Source organism: Heptranchias perlo, chromosome 3 (genome assembly GCF_035084215.1).
Source record: "Heptranchias perlo isolate sHepPer1 chromosome 3, sHepPer1.hap1, whole genome shotgun sequence".
Classification (NCBI taxonomy): domain Eukaryota; kingdom Metazoa; phylum Chordata; class Chondrichthyes; order Hexanchiformes; family Hexanchidae; genus Heptranchias; species Heptranchias perlo.
Window position 1 is genome coordinate 30907552 of NC_090327.1, and position 23894 is coordinate 30931445.

A 23894-nucleotide genomic window follows, 5' to 3' on the forward strand; every position below is an offset into this window, starting at 1 on the left:
CAATCCAATCTTTTCTCATAGCTAAAATTCTCCAGCCCTGACAACATCCTCATAAATCTCCTCTGTACCCTTTCTGGTGCAATCACATCTTTCCTGTAATGTGGTGACCAGAACTGTACACAGTACTCAAGCTATGGCCTAACCAATGTTTTATACCGTACTAGCCTAACCTCCCTGCCCTTATATTCTGAGAGACAGACAGAGAGAAGGTACACTTCTTGAAAGGTAATAAAACAAATGCAGAAACTTATCACTTTGGAACGGACCAAATTTGTAAAAGAAAGTACAAGTGTGCCACCTGTGACATCAGCTCTTATTTTAGGGTCCCAGGAGGACACTCAGCTTTGCGTTGAGAGTGCTTTCTCTTGCGGTCTGGAGCTATAAGACATTTGTTGATCACCCCTCACACTGGAGGAGAGGATGAAGATGCTTTCAGTACAGGAGATAAGTATGGTCTTGGACAATTTGTACAAAGTGTTTTAGAATAAAATAATGTAAAATATATTTCGCTGAAGTTAGATCAGATTACTTAAATGTTGTTTATTAGTGAGAAACCTGGGTGGAGGCTCAAAGCCCACAGTGCAGACACCATCGAGGTTCAAAAGAGTGGGAGCGAACATGAGGTAAATCAAGAAGTAATGGTAAGCTGATGCCAAGCTTGGGTTTTAAAAGCCTGCAGGTTATAGGGGGATAGGAAGACTGAGAGTGGTGAGGAGTTCCACTATTTTCAGGTCTTTGGAATAGGAAGAACACTCATCCATTTTTGGGGTGGGGGAACAGAGATGGTGCTTTACAAGGAAGTAATTTACCTTTTTTTCCAGATGCTCTTTAGGGCTGCTTACTCTGAGTGCAACTGGCGCTGGCTGCCTCAAGGCAATCCAATGTTGCAGCAGGGGCGTGCTTCCGGCGTGGGTAAAGGACACCTCTTGTTTGTCCTTACCCAATATGGCAGGCGGCACACTTCAGATTGGAAGTGTGCGCTCGCTTCCTGCCCGCCATTTTGGGGCCTTTGAAGGCTCTGCAGCGCCTGAAAAAAGGGGCACTATACAACCCAATTTCTAGGCCATAGTGTATAGATGCATATCAATGCTTTTGGCAAACCAGGCCATAATGCATATTCTTTACAGCTTGCAGAGACAGCTAACAGTAACCCTGTGCACACTGTGACCAGCAAGAAGGAAATTAATAAACAATCCAATAAATAATTAATCATAACCAAATCTGCTTCATTTTTGTCACACACACACACACAAAAAAACAAACATAGACACGAGCATAAAGACAGACATACAAACACAGAGGCATCGATACATACAGAGATATAGAGAAACACAGACACCTACACACACAGCAAGACACACAAATGAAGTCACATGCTTACAAGTATATTTTTAGTGGAGTACCCAAACTCAAACAGGCCTCAAACCGAAAAAAAGGAAAAGGAACAAACGCACTAAGTGCTTCTGCCGTCTGTAACAGGAAGCGCGTGGAAAACAAAATAACCACCGATCATTCTGACAGCCCAACTTCAAAAAAACAAATGCTGCTGATCAGCATCTCACACTGACTTGGCGCAAAGTCCCCGCTCAGCACAGAAAGCTCACGACAACGACAAGGATCTTGTCTGCCGTTGCGTTTTATTTCGGGAGGTTTGGCTAAAACTCACAGAATGGTGAATGTCCCTCGGAAAGACTGCAACAGCCCGACAATGTTATAAAGAAGGTGCACTGTTTTAAAGGTAAATATTTTTTTGTTGTCAAGGAGAGATTTAAAAAAGAAATGAAATTGCTGACATGAAGTTTCATTTTCATTGTCAAATATCAATAAGCAGAGATGTGCCTTAGAGCCTTTGAACTTTTTATTTTGATTCTCCCTCCTCCTCTCCTGAAGGCGCTGACTTCTGCTGGGGTCCAGATGTGCAGGAATCAGCTGTCCGTGTTAGCTTGCCCAACTGACCATTGTCATGCTCAGATGAGTGTTTGCAGGCTATCAGCCATAGAGAGCCATATATATACTTTGAAGGGGTGGGGAAAATTGTTACAGAGCATTCCCATCAGGAGACAAGATAGGTGGAGTGGAGCCTATGATTCGGGTATTGGGCATGGACTGTGGAAGAAACGGGATGGGTGGGCTCCATCTTTTTAACTATCCCATATTTTTCTGATTTTATATATTTTTTTATTCGTTCATGGGATGTAGGCATCGCTGGCGAGGCTGGCATTTTATTGCCCATCCCTAATTGCCCTTGAGAAGGTGGTGGTGAGCCGCCTTCTTGAACCGCTGCAGTCCGTGTGGTGACGGTTCTCCCACAGTGCTGTTAGGAAGGGAGTTCCAGGATTTTGACCCAGCGACAATGAAGGAACGGCGATATATTTCCAAGTCGGGATGGTGTGTGACTTGGAGGGGAACGTGCAGGTGGTGTTGTTCCCGTGTGCCTGCTGCTCTTGTCCTTCTAGGGGGTAGAGGTCGCGGGTTTGGGAGGTGCTGTCGAAGAAGCCTTGGCGAGTTGCTGCAGTGCATCCTGTGGATGGTACACACTGCAGCCACTGTGCGCCGGTGGTGAAGGGAGTGAATGTTTAGGGTGGTGGATGGGGTGCCAATCAAGCGGGCTGCTTTATCTTGGATGGTGTCGAGCTTCTTGAGTGTTGTTGGAGCTGCACTCATCCAAGCAAGTGGAGACTATTCCATCACACTCCTGACTTGTGCCTTGTAGATGGTGGAAAGGCTTTGGGGAGTCAGGAGTTGAGTCACTCGCCGCAGAATACCCAGCCTCTGACCTGCTCTCGTAGCCACAGTATTTATATGGCTGGTCCAGTTAAGTTGATATACTGGTTTCTCCTGAACCAGTATGTAATGCTGCCATACTGGTTCAGGAGAAAATTCAGTCCGACAGACGCTATAAGCATTAAGTGCATTTATGTGGGTTGAAGTCATTCTGCAGTATTAGTAACAAATGTATTCATGTGTTTGTATGAAATTCCTGGTCCCCATTTTAACAAATCATGAACCAGTTTAAAATACTAATATTGGACAGCAAGATTTTAACTTAATATATACTTAAAACAATGTTTCTCATCTCCTCACTCTGATGCTATTTCTTTACTGTGCCCCAGCAGTCAACACCTTTAGATAAGGGGAAGCAATTTGTCTTTTATAAAATTGATAATATATATAAATGCTGCAAATTATACGTTAAAGTTGATGTGGAAGGAGAATTGTTGGGAAATACATAGCAGGGTTTATTTAAAGGGGAAGGATAGTCTGAGGCAAGCACCTTATGTTCAATACTCTCTTTAATAGAAGAAAATAATCTACATAGAATCATAGAATCATAGAAGTTACAACATGGAAACAGGCCCTTCGGCCCAACATGTCCATGTCGCCCAGTTTATAACACTAAGCTAGTCCCAATTTCCTGCACTTGGCCCATATCCCTCTATACCCATCTTACCCATGTAACTGTCCAAATGCTTTTTAAAGGACAAAATTGTACCCGCCTCTACTACTGCCTAGAGATTTCTTTGCATTTTAGTGTATTTTTAATTAACTTTTGGGATGTGGACATCACTGGCAAGGCTGTAATTTATTGACCATCCCTAATTGCCCTTTTTCTTGAACCGCTGCAGACCGTGTGGTGAAGGTACTCCCACAGTGCTGTTAGGTAGGGAGTTCCGGGATTTTGACCCAGAGACAATGAAGGAACAGAGATATACGTCCAATTCAGGATGATGTGCATCGTAAATCTTAGACATTTCCGCACAGAAGGAAGCCACTTGATGATTTTTTAAAAATGTTGTCCTCCAAGTTTGTCCTGACCTTTTCTAACTGTTAGGGGACAGTTCCCTGGTGGTCAGCAGCCCTCCGATACCTTACTCGAGTCGCCATTTTTCACGGGTTTGCTTATGATCCGATCGCGTCCTCGCCTGTCATGCACACACTTACACTTTCAAACAGGACAAATGTAAGGAGTCTTACAACACCAGGTTTTAGTCCAACAGCTTTATTTAAAATCACAAGCTTTCAGAGGCTTCCTCCTTCGTCAGGTGATTTAGCTAATTTTAGCTCTTTCGGAGGCTTCCTCCTTCGTCAGGTGATTTAGCTAATTTTAGCTATGTGGAACCTTATCAAATGCCTTCTGGAAGGCCATATAAACTACATCCATGGACATTTCCCTGCCTACTACTTTAGTTACTTCTCAAAAAAATTCAATTAGCTTCGTTAGACATGATCTATCTTTTACAAATCCATGTTGGCTCTCTCTAATCAGTTCAAATTTCTCTAAGTGTTCAGCCACTCTGTCCTTAACAAAGGGACTCTCAGCATCATGATACTTTTTAAAGAGGAATTCTCACAATCAGGATTAGAGAAAATATCTCCATCAAAATCCCTTTTAATGAGAGAATGTTTGCATTGAGACCTCTTTCTAAAGGGGAGCGATCACAATTAAGGCCTCTTTCACAAAGGAAATCTTGCTGTCAGGACATTTTTTAAAGAGGGAATATCACCATCAGGACCCCCTTTGAAGAGAAAGTGTTGGCATCAAGATCCCTTTTCAAACGAGGACCGCCATCATCAAGGTCCCATTTTAAGAAGGAAGTCTTGCTATCAATATAGCAGCATTCAAATCTGATGGTGGTAGGGCCAAGGTTAAATGCTGGGTGCTTTTTGAGACCCCAAAATCCCAATGCTGTTGGCTACATGATACTGCACAAATTGCAAGGGGGCATTGTCACTTGAACTCACTACAGATGGAACAAAGCACTGTCAAATGGGGAAGGAGGATAGGATTGCACAAGGGAGTTGAAAGGCACTAATATTGCACAAGAGAGTCATGTGGATGTAACACTACGTCACACAAGGGAGATTTACGGAAAATAACCACATCGGTATTACACAGGGGAGCTCGATGGAAAGAGAAGCAGAACTGCTGCAGGGTGAAGGGTTGAAGAGATACAAACAAAGCACATTTTTTTTGTCTTTGAGAAGTCCAATCATACTCACAGTTGGCTCCCCATACCCAAATATATCACAGATTTTCCATTTCTATTTTAATCTAATTTGCATCCTTAAGAAAAGCACAGACATTTTCTGCTGTCAACAATCAGCAGCATCCGCGCTTAGCGTCGCTATACTCATAAGGCCCGATTTCAACCCTGCCAGCCCAGCGGAAGCCAGGCGGGCAAGCAGTTAAAATCAGAGCAGTGAAATCCCCCACTGATCCTTTCATTTTAACCTGCTGTTTTCAGCTGGCATGCAGGACATTGGCGGGAAGACAGAAGGGTCCTGCTTTAAATATGCAGATCGGGCTCTGATGATGTCGTCAGGGCCCGACTGCAATTTTAACACCAGGCCTGCGCGATAAAAACCGTTGTGGTTTCCCCGTTAGACCAACCTGGCGGCAAGTGGGATTTGAACCTAGAAAACTAATTGTTTAATTTTTTTTGTTTCCTTGTGGACCAGGAGGAGCAAAAGTGCTCCTTTGGGCCCAACGAGGAAACTTTGAACCTCCCCTGCCCCGGGCTTCCCCCGACTGCGATAGCCTCCTGACCCACCTCCTATGCAGTTATCTGGCTGGGGACTGTTCCTTCGGGTCCCTGGCGACGGCCTCCTGCCACTCGAAATCCCGCTCCTGCCTGTTGGCCGGGTTTGGGCTGGAGACTGATTACCAGCCTGCAGATGAGGCCTGGGAGTAAAGGTCTCCCAGGACTCAGCTGCGGGGGTCCATACGATTCGCTGCCAGCATTCCACACGATTCCCGCCAGGAGTTAAAATCTAGGCTGTAGTGTGTGTTTTTTGAAAATATGAATATTAAGTATCCTCCACCTACCATGGTTTAGTAGGTAAACACGCCATGTGGTGTGGTACTGAGTCATATAGGAAGATCCCTGGCCTGTGCTGCTTTCAACCGGAATGGGAGTAGGCATTCCCCAATTGGCTCCAGTGCCTTTGGTAGGAGGGGATAGCTTGCTACTCCTGGTGTAAAGAAAGAAGAAAGAACTTGCATTTATATAGCACTTTTCATAACTTCAGTACGTCCCAAGTGAAACCAATAAAGTACTTTTGAAATGTAGTCACTGTTGCAATGTAGGAAACGCAACATCCAAACTGCGCACAGCAAGGTCCAACAAACAGCAACGTGATAATGACCAGATCATTTATTTTAGTGATGTTGGTTGAGGGATAAATTTTGGCCAAGGCACCATGGAGAACTCCCCTGCTCTTCTTCAAAATAGTGCCATGGGATCTTTTACGTCTACCTAAGAGGACAGACAGGACCTCGGTTTAATGCCTCATCTGAAAGACGACACCTCCTGCTATTCAGCATTCCCTCAGTACTGCACTAAAGTGTCAACCTACATTTTGCACTCAAGTCGCAGAGTAAAGCTCCCTGTGCTCTCTCTCAGCAACGTGTCTTAACTCCAGTCTCAGAAGAGCATCGATACTGCACCAGAGTGACTACATTCCCCACACTAGACATGTTATTGCTTCTCTGAGTGATAATATAACATGTTATTATTGTTCCCTGCCAGTTTTCTTCCCTCTCATAGGAACATAGGAATTACTAGATGAGAAAAGACCACGGTCCATCTAGTTCACCTTCCACCATCACGATACAATGATAATGGAGTTGTTGACTAATCTATCAATTAGTCTATAACAGGCATGATATGAGGAAAACCCCAGTGGTGGAGAGCTTTGGGAACCATAGGTCCTAAGTCACCTTTTTTCTCCCAAACATGCTATACTCTCCTCCTCTCATCTCCTACTTGGGGAATGATTCCACCCTCCATGTTCTTTTTTTAATTTTACAATTTTTTAAGTGTGACTTGTGCTTGATGGACGTGGAGGGTGCTTTACTTTGTATCTAACCAGTCGTATACCTGACTGCCACTGTTTGATGCTGACACTGCGAGCAAAAAGTGAGAATGTGTATCATTCTCCAACATTAACATCCCTCAGTAAATAAATGGAGAAGATTTGAAGCATTGCTTGTAGATACAGCTGACTTGAATCTGAACATTTCTATGGTACAAATTTATCTCCAGCTGCTTACAGTACTGAAGCAGCAACATGATCAGCAGTGTGCACCAGACAATGTGTCCCTTGCTGTGGCAGAGTGTGGGTGGAATTTTGTTTCATTTGCATCATTACTTGGTGCAGCAATGTTCAATTATCAAATTATTGAATCAGCACAGAAACATTTTTGTACTGCTTTCTTCAATTAGTAATGTACAAGCTTTTGGTTCGGCAATTTGGGAGAAATGCCGAAAGTCTTCCTTTCCACTCCCGGGGTTTCAACTAAGGAGCATCCAGCAGAAGGAGCTCCAGAATCAGCATCTTAGAATGTTACAGCACAAAATCAGTCCATTCAGCCCGTCAAGTCAACACCAGTGCTTTTCTTCATGAGGTGCCGAGTTTAAGGCTTTAGTTAGGCCACAGTTGGAGCATTGTACTTTTTGGAAATGCATTCCTGCCTTCTCCCTGTGCCCATTTTAAATAGCTATCTAATTCCCTTTCAAATGTTCATATGGATTCTGCCTCAATAATAGTTTGTGGCAGAGAATTCCATGTTCTTGCCAGTTTTAATAACGTGGTCTTTCGTTACCATCTCATTGACCAATATAAACAATCTGTGACTATCATAAAGAAAAGGAAGAAAGAACTTGCATTTATACAGCACCTTTCACGATCTCAGGATATCCCAAAGCGCTTTACAGCCAATGAAGTACTCTTGAAGTGTTGTCGCTGTTGTAATGTAGGAAATGTGGCAGCCAATTTGCGCACAGCAAGGTCCCGCGAACAGCAAAGTGATAATGACCAGACAATAAGCTTTTTTTCACGATTTTGGTTAAGGGATTAATATTGGTCAGGACACCTGGTCGAACCCCCTTCTCTTCTTCGAAATAGTTACGTGGGATCTTTTATTAATCCAGCTTTGATACCCTAGTTTTGGATTCTATGGTCTGGAAATTCCTGGTCCCACTCCTGGGGTTCCATTTGCGGGAAGAGGGACATTCGCAAGGCCAGGTCTGGATGCCTGCCCTTGTAAGGTGGAGTGGAGTCCTCCAGAGGCCCAAAAACGGGAGCTACTCCAACTAGAGAAGGAAATCAATCCCTCCTGGGATTGGTTATCGTACTGTAGTGAAGTTTTGGGGGTTTTAGAAGGCTTCAAAGGGATATATACCATGTCTCAACTGGTGTGAGTTCCAATGAGGCCCGTCAAAGGTGTAAAAGGAAGAATTTTCTAGGGAATCCCAGAAACTCCCCCACCCGACATGCCCCCTTGAGGTAGGAGGTGCAGGCTGAAGATCCATCCACGGCACCCAACCAGAATTTAAACGTCCTGTCCAAAGAGTCGGCACAGGCACTCTGGGCCAAATGATCTCCTCCTGTGCTGTACCTACTTTGATACCGTGAAATTGGGTAGAATCTCAGTGGAGCCAGGATCTGATCCATATCCCATGCCCGTTCTAGATGTAACTGTGACTTGCACCCTCTCCAGCCCCATGAATCTCAGAGCCTTTGCCTCGAAGTACAAAGCCAAGGATTCTTACCATTTAAGGTGTATTTCTTTTCCTTTACTTCATATTTCTCTACATTGAACTGCAACTCCTATCTATCTGACCATCCTGCTAACCCATCTATGTTCTCTTACCATCTTTCACCATCCTAGTCACAATTCACCATACCCCTCAATTTGTTGTCATTGACAAATTTTGATATTGTTTCCTCAATTCATAAATCCTGATAATTTATGTACATTGTCAATACAAGAGCAGCCCCAACATTGATCCTTGTGAATAACAATGCCTCCCTGGTCTGAGAAACTTTCTTTTACTGCCACCCTTCGTTATCAGCCCTTTAAAGCCCTTCATCAACTCGCCCCTCCCTATCTCTGTAACCATCTCCAGCCCTAAATCCCAACCCCAAACTCTATTCCTCTGACTCTGACCTTTGTGCATCCCCAATTCCTTTAGTCCCACCATTGGTAGCTGTGCCATCAGCTGTCTAAGTGCCACATTCTGCAATTCCCTGCCTATCCCTGTCTTTCCACTCCCTCTCCTCTTTTAAGACCCACCTTAAAACTCATCTCTTTGACCAATCTTTTGGTCATCTCTCCTTCTTTGGTTTGACATCCATTTTGTTTAATTACACCACTGTGAAGCTCGTTTGGATATTTTTCTAAATTAAAAGCGCCACATAAATGCTAGTTGTTGTTGTTAACTATTCTGCTAAATTCCATGTGCATTATTTTGCCATAAGTCTATTATGTGACACCTTATCACATCCATTGCATTTCTTTTATCTATCATCTCTGTTTCTTCTTCAAAGAATTATATAATTTGGTCAAGAATGACCTGCCCTTCTAGAAATTCACGAAATTTGAATTGGCTGCCGTGTTTTCCTACATTACAACAGTGACTACACTTAAAAAGTACTTAATTAGTTGTAAAGCGCTTTGCGATGTCCTGAAGTTGTGAAAGGCCCTATATAAATGCAAGTTCTTACTTATTAGGAAATTCGAAGGTGAAGTTCCTTGTTTCCTCTTCATGTAAAGGGAGTTGCTGCTGTCTGCTTATTGCTCTTCTGCTTAATGTCGGGGGTAGGAAAGAAAATGGAATCTTTACTCAAAGATGAAATAGAAAAATATCTAGAAACCAAAAATATAATAAAGAATAGTCAGCACGGATTTCAAAAGGGAAAGTCATGCTTGACCAACCTTATTTAATTCTTTGTACAAGTAACAGAAAGAGTAGACAAGGGTAATGTAGTAGATGTAATATATTTGGATTTTTAAAAAGCCTTCAATAAGGTGTGTAGAATCAGAGGTCAGGTAGCAGATTGGATAGTAAGTTGGCGACAAAACAGAAAACAGAGAGTCGGGGTTAAGGGTAGCTACTCACATTGGCAAGAGGTGGGAAGTGATGTTCCACAGGGATCGGTGCTGGGACCACTGGTGTTCACAATTTATATTAATGATTTGGACACGGGAATCAGAAGTACAATTTCAAAATTTGCAGATGACACCAAATTGGAGGGTGTAGTAAATAATACAACAACAACGACTACTACTACTACTACTACTTGAATTTATATAGCGCCTTTAACGTAGTAAACATCCCAAGGCGCTTCACATGAGCATTATCATACACAATTTGACAAAATAAAAAGAAAGAATGCACCAAAATGAAAGAAGCCATTAATAAACTTGCAGAATGGGTGTGTAATTAGCAAATTAATTTCAATGTTGATAAGTGTGAGGTGGTGGATTTTGATAGGGAGAATAAGGACGCCACATACTGCTTGGATAATAAGATTCTTAATGGGGTAGAGCAGCAAAGGGATCTCGGGGTACAGATACAGAAATCACTAAAAGTATCGACATAGGTTAATAAGGCCATAAAAAAGGCAAACCAAGCATTGGGATTCATTTCTAGTGGGATAGAACTGAAAAGCAGAGAAATTATGTTGAACTTGTATAGAATCTTGGTTAGACCACACTTGGAGTACTGTGCACAGTTCTGGTCTCCATATTAAAAATGGATATAGAGGCATTGGAGAAGGTGCAAAAATGATTCACAACGGTGATACTAGAATTGAGGGGATATACTTATCAGGAAAGGCTAAACAGGCTGGGCGCTTTTCTCTGGAAAAGAGAAGGCTGAGGGGTGATCTGATAGAGGTCTTTAAGATAATGAAACAGTTTGATAGGGTAGAAGATGTAGAGAAAGTGTTTCCACTTGTGAGGGAGTTCAAAACTAGAGGTCATAAATATAAGATAGTGACTAATAAATCCAATAGGGAATTCAGGAGAAACTTCTTTACCCAAAAAGTGGTAAGAATGTGGAACCTGCTACCACAAGAAGTAGTTGAGGTAAATAGCATAGATGCATTTAAGGGGAAGCTAGATAAGCACACGAGGGAGAAAGGAATAGAAGGGTATTCTGATAGGATTCGATGAAGTAGGGAGGGAGGAGGCTCGTGTGGAGCATAAACACCAGCATAGACCAATTGGGCCGAATGGCCTGTTTCTGCACTGTAGACTTGATGTAACTCGATGTAACTCTCTGCAACAGTTGGCACACTCACATACGTATCACAATTGAACCCAAAATGGAATGACAAGTCCAATTGAAATGTCAGATTAGAAACATATTTTACTAGGAAGCCTAGTCTGTAGCATCAGCTATTTTAGTGAGCAAGCAGACTGTGTTTTTAATGGTCTTGTACTGTTTGTTCCTCTACTCTTCTGTCAATCAAGGAAGTTTGTGGTTCTAGTCTTTCTCCTGCAAGGTCCAAATGCATTCAACTTCTCCCTTATGTAGAGGAAGCCCTTTACACAACAGAACCGATTGAGCAATGCACAGCAGAAGAAACTCTGTGAACTTAACTCGAAGTCAATTAGACTGCAGAATCTGAAAGCTGAGAGTTGTCTCCCTGTTGGTTAATACGTGGCCCCCCAAACATCTCAGTGCTAACAGCTTCTGATATATGTAAAGTGCATGCTAAATTAAAGGAAGGTAACATTTCAACAACAAATTGCATCTATATAATGCCTTTAACATAGTAAAATGTCCCAAGGTGTATCACAGGAGCGTTATTAAACAAAATTTGACACCGGGCCACATAAGGAGATGCTAGGACAGGTGGCCAAAAGCTTGGTCAAAGAGGTAGGTTTTAAGGAGGATCTTAAAGGAGGAGAGAGAGGTAGAGGTGGAGAGGTTTAGGGGGGGAATTCCAGAGCTTAGGGCCTTGGCAGCTGAAGTTACGGCCACCAAAGGTGGAGCAATTAAAATCAGGGATGTGCAAGAGACCAAAATTGGAGAAGCGCAGAGATCTTGGAGGGTTGTAGGACTGGAGGAGGTTACAGAGATAGGGAGGGCTGAGGTCATGGAGGGATTTGAATACGGGGTTGAGAATTTTAAAATCGATGCGTTGCCGGACTGGGAGCCATTGTAGGTCAGCAAGCACAGGGGTGATGGGAGAACGGGGACTTGGTGCAAGTTAGGATAAGGGCAGCAGAGTTTTAGATGAGCTCAAGTTTGTGGAGGGTGAAAGATGGCAGGCCGGCCAGGAGAGCATTGGAATAGTCAAGTCTAGAGGTAACAAGGGCATGGATGAGGGTTTCAGCAGCAGATGAGCTGAGACAGGGGTGGAGACAGATAATGTTACGAAGATGGAGGTAGGAGGTTTTGGTGATGGAGCAGATGTGATCGGAAGCTCATCTCAGGGTCAAATACGACACCAAGATAGTGAACGATCTGGTTCAGTCTCAGACAGTGGCCAGGGAGAGACATGGAGTCGGCGGCTAGGGAACGGAGTTTGTGGCAGGGACCGAAGACAATTGGTCTTCCCAATATTTAGTTGGATCATATGTATGGCTCTGTGATTCACTGAGATAAACTCTTTGAGCTAACGGGAAGATAATGCTTTTAATTCTCTAAGCAGCCTGATTCAAATCTCGATTGTACAGTTTGAAACCGTAAAAGGTGACAACCCTATTAGGGGGTACATGAACATTCTCTGGGACCGTTCTCCCACCTTACAAGGAAATACCCTGCACTGGTATCTTCCTCCAGCCACAGTTCAAAGTAGTTCCTTGCTCCTCGGTACATTTTGTTATTTGAGTCCTAGGTTTATGATGTTATGAGCTGTACACAGCCAATTTAGTTATTCAGTTAATAACACTCTTGCCTTTTGCCTAGAAGACTGTAGGTCTAAGTCCAATTCCAAGATTTGAGTACATAACCCGGGCTGATATTTCAGTCCAGTATTGAGACAGTGGTGTACTGTCAGAGGTGCCATCTTTTGGATGAGACATTAAGCCCCGTCTGCTTGCTCAGGTGGATGTAAACATTCCCACTATTTGAAGAATGCAGGAAGTTCTCCTGGTGTCCTGGCTAACATACCTCCCTCAAACTAAACCACTGAAAATATATTATCTAGTCATTCAGTCATTTATTGTTTGTGGGACCTTGCTGTGTGCAAATTGGCTGCCATGTTTGCCTACATACCAACAGTGACTACACTTCAAAAGTAACTCATTGGTTGTAAAATCGTTTGAGAGATCCTGAGAATGTGATGAGGCGCTATATAAAATATCTTTCTTGAACTTATCCCATCGCAGTATTAACCTTTGGGTGAAAAAGTTCCTCTTGACTTCTCTTACACCTAACCTAATTTTTAACTGGTATTTGAACTCTTCACCACAGTGAATCATTTTGCCGGATTAGCTTTGTTTTGACAACTTCAATCAGGCTGGCTCTAAAGAGTCGGTTTTCTAAATGCGTGTTACCAGCAGGGAGCCTCGCCCACTCGCCGTGCATATCAGGAAATCGTAACCGTGCTGTCCACAATTTTCTGGCCGTTTAAAATTTATGCATGGCCAGTAAGCCAGACTCCCCATCAGTAGAATATCAGTCCTTGAGTCTGATCTTTCTCCAAAAAAGAGAAGCTCATCTTCCTGAACCTTTTCTCATAACCTAGATTCACGACACCTGAACTTGACTTTTGGTTGACTGCACAAATCTCCTCTTGAATGATCCTCTCTTGTCTCTCTGCAGCTCCAAGTACCAGTTGTTTTTTTTTGGCAATATATATAACAATGAATGTATAACAATATCTCTCATTCCTCCTGGAGTCCTGTCCTGGGCTGAAGAAAGAGTAGAATCATAGAATGGTTATTACAGCACAGAAGGCCATTCGGCCCATCGAGTCCATGCCGGCTCTCTGCAAGAGCAATCCAGCTGGTCCCACTCGCCCGCCCTTTCCCCGTAGCCCAGCAAATTTTTTCCCTTCAAGTGCTTATCCAATTCCCTATTGAAAGCCATGATTGAATCTGCCTCCACCACCCCTTCAGGCAGTCCATTCCAGATCTTAACCACTTGCTGCGTAAAAAAGTTTTTCCTCATGTCGCCTTTGGTTTTTTTGCCAATCAGGAGAACAACCCCAGCTTCTCCAGTCTATCTATGTAACTGAAGTCTTTCATCCTTGGAATCATTCCAGTAAATCTTTTCTGCACCCTCTCTGAGGCCTTCACATTCTTCCTAAAGTGCGGTGTCCAGAATTAGACACAATACTCCAGTTGTGGCCCAACTAGTGTTTTATAAAGGTTCATCATAACCTCCTTGCTTTTGTACTCTATGCCTCTATCTATAAAGCCCAGGATCCCATATGCTTTTTTAACCGCATTCTCACCTGCCCTGCCACCTTCAACGATTTGTGCATATATACCCCCAGATCTCTTTGTTCCTGCACCCCCTTTAGAATTGTACCCTTTAGTTTATATTGCATTTCCTCGTTCTTCCTACTAAAATGTATCACTTCGCACTCCACTGCATTAAATTTCATCCGCGACGTGTCCACCCATTCCACCAGCCTGTCTATGTCCTCTTGAAGCCTATCACTATCCTCCTCACTGTTCACTACACTTCCAAGTTTTGTGCCATCTGCAAATTTTGAAATTGTGCCCTGTACACCCAAGTCCAAGTCATTAAAATATATCAAGAAAAGCAGTCCTCCTAGTACCGACCCCTGGGGAACACCACTGTATACCTTCCTCCAGTCCGAAAAACAACCGTTCACCAGTACTTGCTGCTTCCTGTCATTTAGCCAATTTCATATCCATGTTGCCACTGCCCCTTTCATTCCATGAGCTTCAACTTTGCTGACAAGCCTATTATGTGGCACTTTATCAAATGCCTTTTGGAAGACCATCAACCGCATTGCCCTCATCAACCCTCTCTGTAAAAGGAAAAAGGTTTATCTTGCCTTATCTCCTACTGTCTTGAATCTCAATCCTTCACCTAGTATTTTCAAGTTAAAAGTAATGGCTGATCTCAGTTAAACTGCACACTGTAAATCTGATAATTTATTCCATTGTGCCAATCGGTGTCAGCTTTGGCTCAGTAGCAGCACTCCCGCCTGAGTCAGAAGATTGTAGACTCACTCCCATTCCAAAGACTTGAGCACATAATCCAGGCTGACAGTCCAGTACAGTACTGAGGAAGCCTGTGGTTCCATGCTACAATGTGTTGCAGCATCCCTGAGAGAGGTTCTCGAGCAAGATGATCTTTGGGATTGTGACTTTCGGTGTCACAAAATCAATCATTAAAAAAAAATCACACTGGCTACGGTATTATAGAATCATAGAATCATAGAAGTTACAACATGGAAACAGGCCCTTCGGCCCAACATGTCCATGTCGCCCAGTTTATACCACTAAGCTAGTCCCAATTGCCTGCACTTGGCCCAATAGAAATTATGTGACACAATCATAAAGATTCCAGCACAGAAGGCCACGTTTTTACTCAGTCATCTGGAATGCACTGCCTGAAAGGGTGGTGGAAGCAGATTCAATAGTAACTGTCAAAGGGGAATTGGATCTTTACTTAAAAAGGAAAAATTTGCATGGCTATGGGGAATAAACAGGGGAGTGGGACCAATTGATAGCTCTTTCAGAGAGCTGGCACAGGCAAGATGGGCCAAATGGCTGTATGATTCTATAATTTGGCCCACAATGCTAGTTCCACGTTACAGCTATCTACTCTAATCCCACTTGTTACCTGTGTCATTTAATATTTTTCCTCACATTTCAATCTAATTCCCTTTTAAATGTTGTAAATGACTCGACTTCATAGTCACTTGTGGTAATGTATTCCTTACTCTAATAACCCTGTGTGTGAAAACATTTACTTTGAGCCTTCTCCTCCGGTACTAAAACTAAGTTTATGTCCCCATGTTACTGAGTTACTGACCGCTGGAAGTAAAGTTTCACTATTTACCCTTTCAAACCCTTGCATAATTTCAAACACTTTCTCTCAATCTATACTTGAACTTCTCCGCTCCAATGAATAAAGCCCTAGATTTCTAGTCTCTCATCGTAACTATATCCACTCACCCCTATTATTGTCCTAGTGAATCTACATATGGTTTATAGTGTATTGTAGAATTATCTTGTGTACAGGATGTTACAGTTCATTATAGTATATAAAGATCAATACACGGTTCCCACACCCCTCGTGCATGAAGGGAGTGTGACCAGAGGTCAGAGCTACATGTTGTAGCCTTGTCTCTGATCTTCAATCCCTTTGAGCATGGCTCCCCGCTGGGAGCAGAGATTAGTGAACAGACCCTATAGCATTTGGTGGGTAGTGTATTAAAAGTTATGGTAGCTTTAGGGTCTCTGATAAGCTGCAGCAAGATTAACAAAATAAACAAAAGAAGAATCACCCATTCAGCTGTGCCCCAGAAGAGGAGGGAGGGAAAGAGAGGAAACTGGGGAAGAAAGGAGGTTCATTAGAAAGCTTTAATGCAATCTGTGCATTCCAGTAACTGTAGCTTTAACCTCCTGATATTCTCCCCCTCCCCTTCCCATCTCCACAGCCAACAATTGCTGCTATGTCTTTGTAACATCATCTCACACTATCTTTCAACTCATGTATCTTGAGCTACAGTCCTTTCACAAATGGTCAGCAACTGTGGCGAAATGCTACTAACGCAACAAATCGATAACGACTAAGGAAGGATCAAGCACCAAAAAGAAACACGTTCACAAACCAAGCATGTGTGCAATGTGGTGCAGCACAATAACGCCACAGTGAAATACCCTCCTCATCGCCTGCATTCATCCCTGTATGCACAATAGACACAGTCACACATATTTATCTATATTTGTATCTAACTCATGTGTTCAATGGACTCATCACTACCAACCTCATCAGTACACATACACATACACGCTTAAACATATACAAGCCAGGAGTGTGATGGGATACTCTCCACTTGCTTGGATGGGTGCAGCTCCAACAACACTCAAGGAGCTCAACACCATCTAGGACAAAGCAGTCCACTTGATCAGCAGCCCATCCACCAGCTTAAACATCTACTCCCTCCACAACCGGCACACTGTGGCTGCAATGTGTACTATCTACAGGATACACTGCAGCAAGTTGACAACACCTCCCAAACCTGCGGCCTCCACCACCTAGAAGGACAAGGGCAGCAGGTGCTTAGGAACACCATCACAAAGTTCCCCTCCCAAGACACGCTCTACCCAATGTGGACTTGGACATATATCGCCGTTCCTTTATCGTCGCTGGGTCAAAATCCTGGAGCTCCCTACCTAACAGCACTGTGGGAGAACCTTCACCACACGGACTGCAGCAGTTCAAGAAGGCGACTCACCACCACCTTCTCAAGAGCAACTAGGGATGGGCAATAAATGGTGGCCTTGCTGGTGATGCCCACATCCCGAGAACAAATTTTAAAAAATAAGCATATTTTGTTATTTAGTGGTGTATCATTTGCATAATTTATTCATGTGTAAAGACCAGTAAGTAATAATAACTGAGCAGATCTCCTGTGGCATTGCTCATGGATAGTCTAGGGTCTGGAGCAAGGTTCGGTATCGCTCTAGCATAGCGTTTATGATGTCACTAACACAGCAACCAGAGGAAATCCTCTCCTATTATTGGAGCAATACTCAGTATTGAAGCCGTGCTGTACCAGATCTCGGAAAGCTTGACACTGATACCAGTTGCCCAAAATAGAACGTTCTGCTCCTCAGTACGGACATCCCATTGGCTCCATAGATACAAAAAAACACTTATAAAAAAGGAACAAGCCCAAAACTAAAAACAAAAGAAATTTAAAATAACAGAAGAGAAACACTGCATTTCCAACTTTCTTGTAATATTCTACTTAAATTCTTCTTGCTGTAAATTCACAACAAAAGCACAATGAAAATAAAACTAGAGGCTAAGAAAAGGTTCCAACTTTGCTATCAGTTTGGATAGCTTATAAAAAAAATGCATTAGGTTTTGGGGTCTGGCATACAAAAAGGCTGCACGTGTGCAGTGCTGTTGTGTTTTTTGAGAGCTAGATTAATGGAAACTTTGGTCTGCACTTCAGCCCCAACTTCCCTATTTTGAGGTTCAGTCTGATCCAGCTGATAGCACATAATTGCAGCTGGGAAACTGTCTTGAATTTTTTTTTAAATTAGGGCCCACTTTCTCGCTCAATTTGGCCTTTTCAAACAGTGGGCTTTAATTTTCTCTGTCTACTGTTTTTAGAACACTGGTTAACGTATTCATGTTCACTGCACTCTTTTAACCCGTTTACATGAAAGAAAGATTGGCATTTATATACTGCCTTTCACGACCTCAGGATATCCCATAGCCATTTACAACTAATGATGTACTTTTGTAGTGTATCACTGTTGTAATGTAGGAAATGCTGCAGTCAATTTGCACACAGCAAGGTCCCACAAACAGCAATGCAGATCATCTGTTTTTAGTGATGTTGATTGAGGGATAAATATTGCCCAGTACCCCAGGGAGCACTCCCCTGCTTTTCTTTGAAATAGTGCCGTGGGATCTTTTATGTCCATCTGAGAGGGCAGACGTGGCCTTGGTTAATCATCTCATCCGAAAGACTGCACTTCCGACTGTGCAGTACTCCCTCAGTACTGCACTGAAGTGTCAGCCTAGATTACATGCTTAAGTCTCTGGAGTGGGCCTTGAACCCATGACCTTCTGACTCAGAGGCGAGAGTGCTACCAACTGAGCCATGGGTTAACGACTACACTAAAATACCAAAGACAGAAACTTGCAACTGCAAAAGAGTTCAAAAAACAGCACACAAAGAAAATGAAGGCCCAACGTTCACTTTATATATTTACGAAAAATGTGCTTATGAAATCTAGGCTGGATTTTAAATCGTATTCTGGAAGTGAAAGGGTAGTATTTAACCCAGTGGCCCGCTGCAGACCCTGAACATCACGGACTCAATTTCAAAATCGAGCCGGGAAGGGGGCGGGGGGTCAAATTGAGGTTGGGAAACCCATTAGTACGGGTTTCCCAGAAGTCCTTACGATTTTGACGGAGAATCTTTTATATTTTTTTGTTGTTTTCCCATCTGACTGACCGGCCTAATTGACAGGCTGGTCTCAGTCGGGGGGAGAATGTGTTCAGGTTAGTCTGCAATTCCGTCTTTGTTTGTATGGATGGGGGAGGGCATGGGGGGCATGGGTGGGCACGAGGGGCATGGGTGGGCATAGGTGGGCATAGGTCAGCAAGGGTGGGCATAGGTTGGCACGGGGGTGGTGAGTCATGGGGGGGTGGGACTGGGGGGTCAGTCACGGTGGGGGTTGTCGGGATCGGGGGTCATCGCAGGGGTCCGTGATCGTTGAGGTGGAGGATCGGGGGTTGGGACGGGAGGATCGGGGGTTAGGGGGGTGGGCGGATCGGACTGGGGGGGGGGGGAAGATCAGGGTTGGGGGTGGGAGGGAGGATCAGGGTCGGGGATCGGAGGGTCAGAGTGGGTGGGAGGATCGGGGGTCAGTCCGTGATCAGGGGGTCGGGTGTCTGTGATCGTTGGGGGGGGAGGTCGTCGGTGCAGGTAGGCTTGTTGGGCCTGGGGGAAGCACTCCTGCTCCACAACCTGTGCCTTTCTAGGCACCTACCTGTTCGTCTCGGGGTTTCTCGCCTCCTTTTACGAGGCGTAAAGCAGAAGGCCCAAAAATCCCGGCCCCCCGGGGTTGAAATCGGGAAGTCCAGAAAAATGGAGGCCCGAAGCCTCCTTGAAAGGTCTTAAGGCCCGACCCACCTCCTGGGAGAGGGTTGGTCGCCTGCCCCTCTTACAGCCCCGGTGAAAACCGAAAATGGGCGGGTTGGAGGTGGGTCTGAAATGGAGGCAATTTTCAATGCCCCCCTGCCCCCAATCCGCCCGTTTTTCAATGTTAAAATTAATCCCCATGAGATGCCAGTGATGGCAGTGCAACATTTTTTGGTACAAAGTGTAGGCATCAAGCAGTCCCAGGTCATGTACAGCACAGTCAGCTGTGGAGTAAAGTTCCATCTCGAGAGTTCTCTACATAAGATTGCAATTGTGCAAGTCAGAGTTGTTATACCAGAGTGTATTGCACATCAGGACATTGTGACCTAATGCACTTGGTTAAAACTGAACAATATAGAAACAACTTTCAATTGCTGCTTCTCTAAAGTATTTTCTTTTGAAAACATCACTTGGTGAAGCGCCTGGAAGAACATTGCTTTGTAGTTCTTTTTCTCGGTGTTTGTACCTAATAGAGTGAAGGGATGTTAATGCTGGGGAATGGAACACTTGTCCACTTCAAGCTCTTGGTGTCAGCATCAAGCACGCACAGGTCAGGTGCAGCAAGCACTCGAAGCAGAGTTAAGGTGTCTCAACACTGTGATCTAACCTCCACTATCTGCAGAACACCCTTACTGCACCAATGTGACATTTTCATTCCCACACCAATTAATAGAAAGAAGGACTTGCATTTAGATAACACTTTTTATGACCCCAGGACATCCCAAAGCGCTTTGCAGTCAATGATGTACTTTTGAAGAGTAGTCACTGTTGTAATGTAGGAAACGCAGCAATAAATTTGCGCGCAGCAATGTCCCACAAACAGCAATGAGATAATGACCAGATCATCTGTTTTAGTCAAGTTGGTTGAGGAATAAATATAGGCCAGGACACCGGGAGAACACCCCTGCTGTGCCATGACATCTTTTACGTCCACTTGAGAGAGGGATCTAGGTTTAACATCTCATCTGAAAGACGGCACCTCCAACAGTACAGCACTCCCTCAACACTGCACAGGAGTGTCAGCCTGGATTAGGCGCTGAAGTCTCTGGAGTGGGACTTGAACCTACAAGTTTCTGACTCAAAGGCAAGACTGCTACCACTGAGCCGGAGCTGACATCTTAATTAATGCTAAATCAATTTTATGTTGTGGACCCAAGCTGGTCTGCAACTAATTTGTAACTGCCCTAACTCATTTCACAAAGGACCCTACCAGCCTGTGGAGAGAGGAGACTTTCATCTCAAGTTTTGCTTACATAAGAACAGTTGCTGCACTCTAAAGACATTTGTTGACTGTGAAGTGCTTTGAGATGACCTGAGGATGCGATAGGGTGCTATATAAATGCAAGTTATTTCTTTCTACATTTTGGGATACAGTATATGAGTAATTTGAGACTCAACAAGTGATAAGTGTCGCATGCTTGGGAGCAACAGGTGACTTTGGACCAATGGTTCCCAAAACTTTCCACCACTGGGGTTTTCCTTGCCTCTTTTCTGGATCTGTTGTAGACTAATTGATAGAGATTGATTGCCATGATTAGTCAATATCTCCATTATTGTTGTATCATGTGACTACCATGATGGTAGAAAGCGAACTAGATGGACCGTGGTCTTTTCCTGTCTAGCAATTCCAATGTTCTTTCATTAGATTGGGCGATCCCAAGGTCAGTTTCTAAGCCACTGCTTCATCCAGTCTCCCAAACATATAGGCAGGTAAACGAGTCTGGTTTCATTAATATGTGACTGTACAGTTAAGTGCCAGCTTTGTTCATTTGGTAGCTTGTTAGAATATCTCATGTTTTGCTGCCCACAGTGTTTACACACAAATGCTGAAGATTAAGACATGGGGAACACCTTTAAGTCTGCACCAGCCGAGACTGAGCCAGCTCTTCCGGATCCCAACATAGGTAAGCTGTGACTCAACGCTGTAGCAGAGTGATGAAGGCTGATGAGGAAAGTAAATGAATGGATGTTTCCCTTGGAGGCTGGGGTAACTTTGTAACTCACTAAATATTTGTTGAAGGACACAGTCCCAAGCAACATCTTGCTCAATGGCCACTTACAGGAATGCTCCACCATAGAGTGATGGGAAACAGATTTGCATTCGCAGTTCCCCATGCAGTGAACTCCTGACTTCAAACATTGCACTCAGTGTAGTCTCTGAGTCATCCAGGGCACTTTCACAAAAGGGTGATATTCTGACACTGACAATCTGATTCCTTTGTGGGGAATACAGTTCCTCGGCCTTCAGGCACCCTTCAGTTCCTTGCCCATTTGTTGTGTGTGAACTTTGACAGTGAGTGCCAGCCAAGCCATTTGACAGTGAAGAAGCCCGACCTACTTCTCAACTGATATTCACACACTCGCATTTTCCAGCAGAGGCGGGCTGGATAGTCATCAGTGGTGGTGTTCTCTGACTGATTTTTATCCCCTCCCTAACCCAAGGAGTGCTGCAGCCAATTGCAGTCTCCTACCACCATCTAGTGGGACTGATATTTTAATTGCGCTGTACGGATGTTGGGATAGTCCTGCTTCCTAGCAACACTCCTTTGCTTTCTCTCATTGGACAGCAAGAGAAGGAGAAGGAATGGGTTGAATCTAAGCTCTGGCAACATTCCAAAGGCTGCATTGGCCTTCAGTTGTACTTTGAGTGGCACTGCTGTTGTGCGTTGTTGGCCAGTAGGAATTTTCTGAGCTCTCTGAATAGTAAATGAATGGCTGCTTGAGGAGTTTCCCCTGATAATCTATGGAGAGTTCTTTTGTCATTAACCCAGTTTACTGGCATCGCAAAGAGCACCCAGATGACCGCTTCGACATTGAGATGCACCCCTAAAACAACAAAAAATGCCACACCTGTCCCTTAATAGTGTGCTACATACAGCACAAGATAACACAGCATGTTACAGGGATTCAACAAGAACTAAAATATAAGCATTGCAAGCTGGGGGCAGAGAAACGCAAAGGAGGGCGGGGAAGGGGGGAGGAGGGCCGAGGAGGGGATGGGATTCCAAAGATTTTCATTTTTGTTTGGAGATGAGAAAGAAGCAGGACATTCAAAGATCATATTCTGGGATTCTGGGCACATTCCAGAAATATACTCTAGGATTCTGGAATGAGCTCCAAACCACCATTCAAACCCCAAATCCAGAGGATTTGTGGAGACAGTATTCAATCAAGTGATGACGTGTGACCAATCGTCAGCACACAGGTTAGAGATGCAATTTGGTTCTTCATATTACGAAAATTAACATAGCAGTGCTTAATACCTGAACATTAAATTCCTTTGTCCAGTATTTTAATAGAGGCATTAAACCCGCTTATTTTAAATAGAAAAGAAGAAAGGCTTGCATTTATATAGCACCTTTCACGACCTCAGGATGTTCCAAAGTGCTTTACAGTCAGTGAAGTGCAGTCAATTTGCTCACAACAAAATCCCACAAACTGCAATGAGATAAATGACAAGATTATTTGCTTTAGGTGTTTGTTGAGGGATAAATGTTGGCCAGGACACTGGGAGAACGCCCCTGCTCTTCTTCGAATAGTGTTGTGGGACCTTTTGCATTCACCTGAGAGGGCAGACAGGATCTCAGTTTAACATCTCATCCGAAAGACGGCACCTCCAACAGTGCAGCACTCCATCAGAACTGCATTGGAGTGTCAGCCTGGATTATGTGCTCAAGTCTCTGGAGTGGTACTTGAGCACGCCTTCTGACTCAGGGGCGAGAGTGCTGCCACGGCTAAATTTGCCTACCCTCCCGATCCACCATTAAGATAGCAGACTAAGGGATTTAAAATAAACAAACATTCAGACACTAGTCTTTGCCTAATTTAAAAGCTGAGATCTAATGGAAACATGCAGCAAAGAGGCGTTACATGGTCTACAATCAACTTTCTAAATGGCCCATAATAGGTACTTTGCTGAGTTCCCAAATTTTGCCCAAGCAGATTCTGTAGTTGTGGGACAGCCTTTCCCTCTTTAACAACATCGTCTGAATCAAAATTTTCCCTCAACAAAGCAGCACAGCAGCTTCCATTAATACAGCACTCCTCTCAGACAGGAAGACACCTCAAGGTACTATATAATCAGCAGATGCCACTTCTCAGAGCACATTATAGTAATGATCATCAGTCGATGCTAAACAGGAGGGCAAAATTGAGCACAGGTTCCCCCACTGCCACCCCCACAGATGGATTACTGTCTGTTGTCGCAGCTCAGCTGACTATATTCATTTATATTTAATTTTAAGGACATTAATTATTAGTAGATGTGGTGCATTTGG

General features: G+C 43.8%; 2 protein-coding genes across 3 annotated transcripts in view; one reads left to right on the top strand and one right to left on the bottom strand.

Moving 5' to 3' along the window:
• Positions 1 to 23894, bottom strand: part of tg (thyroglobulin) — a 419486-nt gene that overhangs the window by 158137 nt on the left and 237455 nt on the right. The gene's annotated exons all lie outside the window — the stretch shown is intronic.
• LOC137311496 (src-like-adapter) overlaps positions 1499 to 23894 on the top strand; it is a 50834-nt gene continuing 28438 nt past the window's right edge. For both annotated transcript variants that reach the window (XM_067978662.1, XM_067978663.1), the window contains exons 1-2: positions 1499 to 1738; positions 21428 to 21521. In XM_067978662.1, the coding sequence (XP_067834763.1) occupies positions 21458 to 21521 (64 nt within the window). In that variant the 5' untranslated portion in view covers positions 1499 to 1738; positions 21428 to 21457. The remainder of the gene's footprint in view (positions 1739 to 21427; positions 21522 to 23894) is intronic.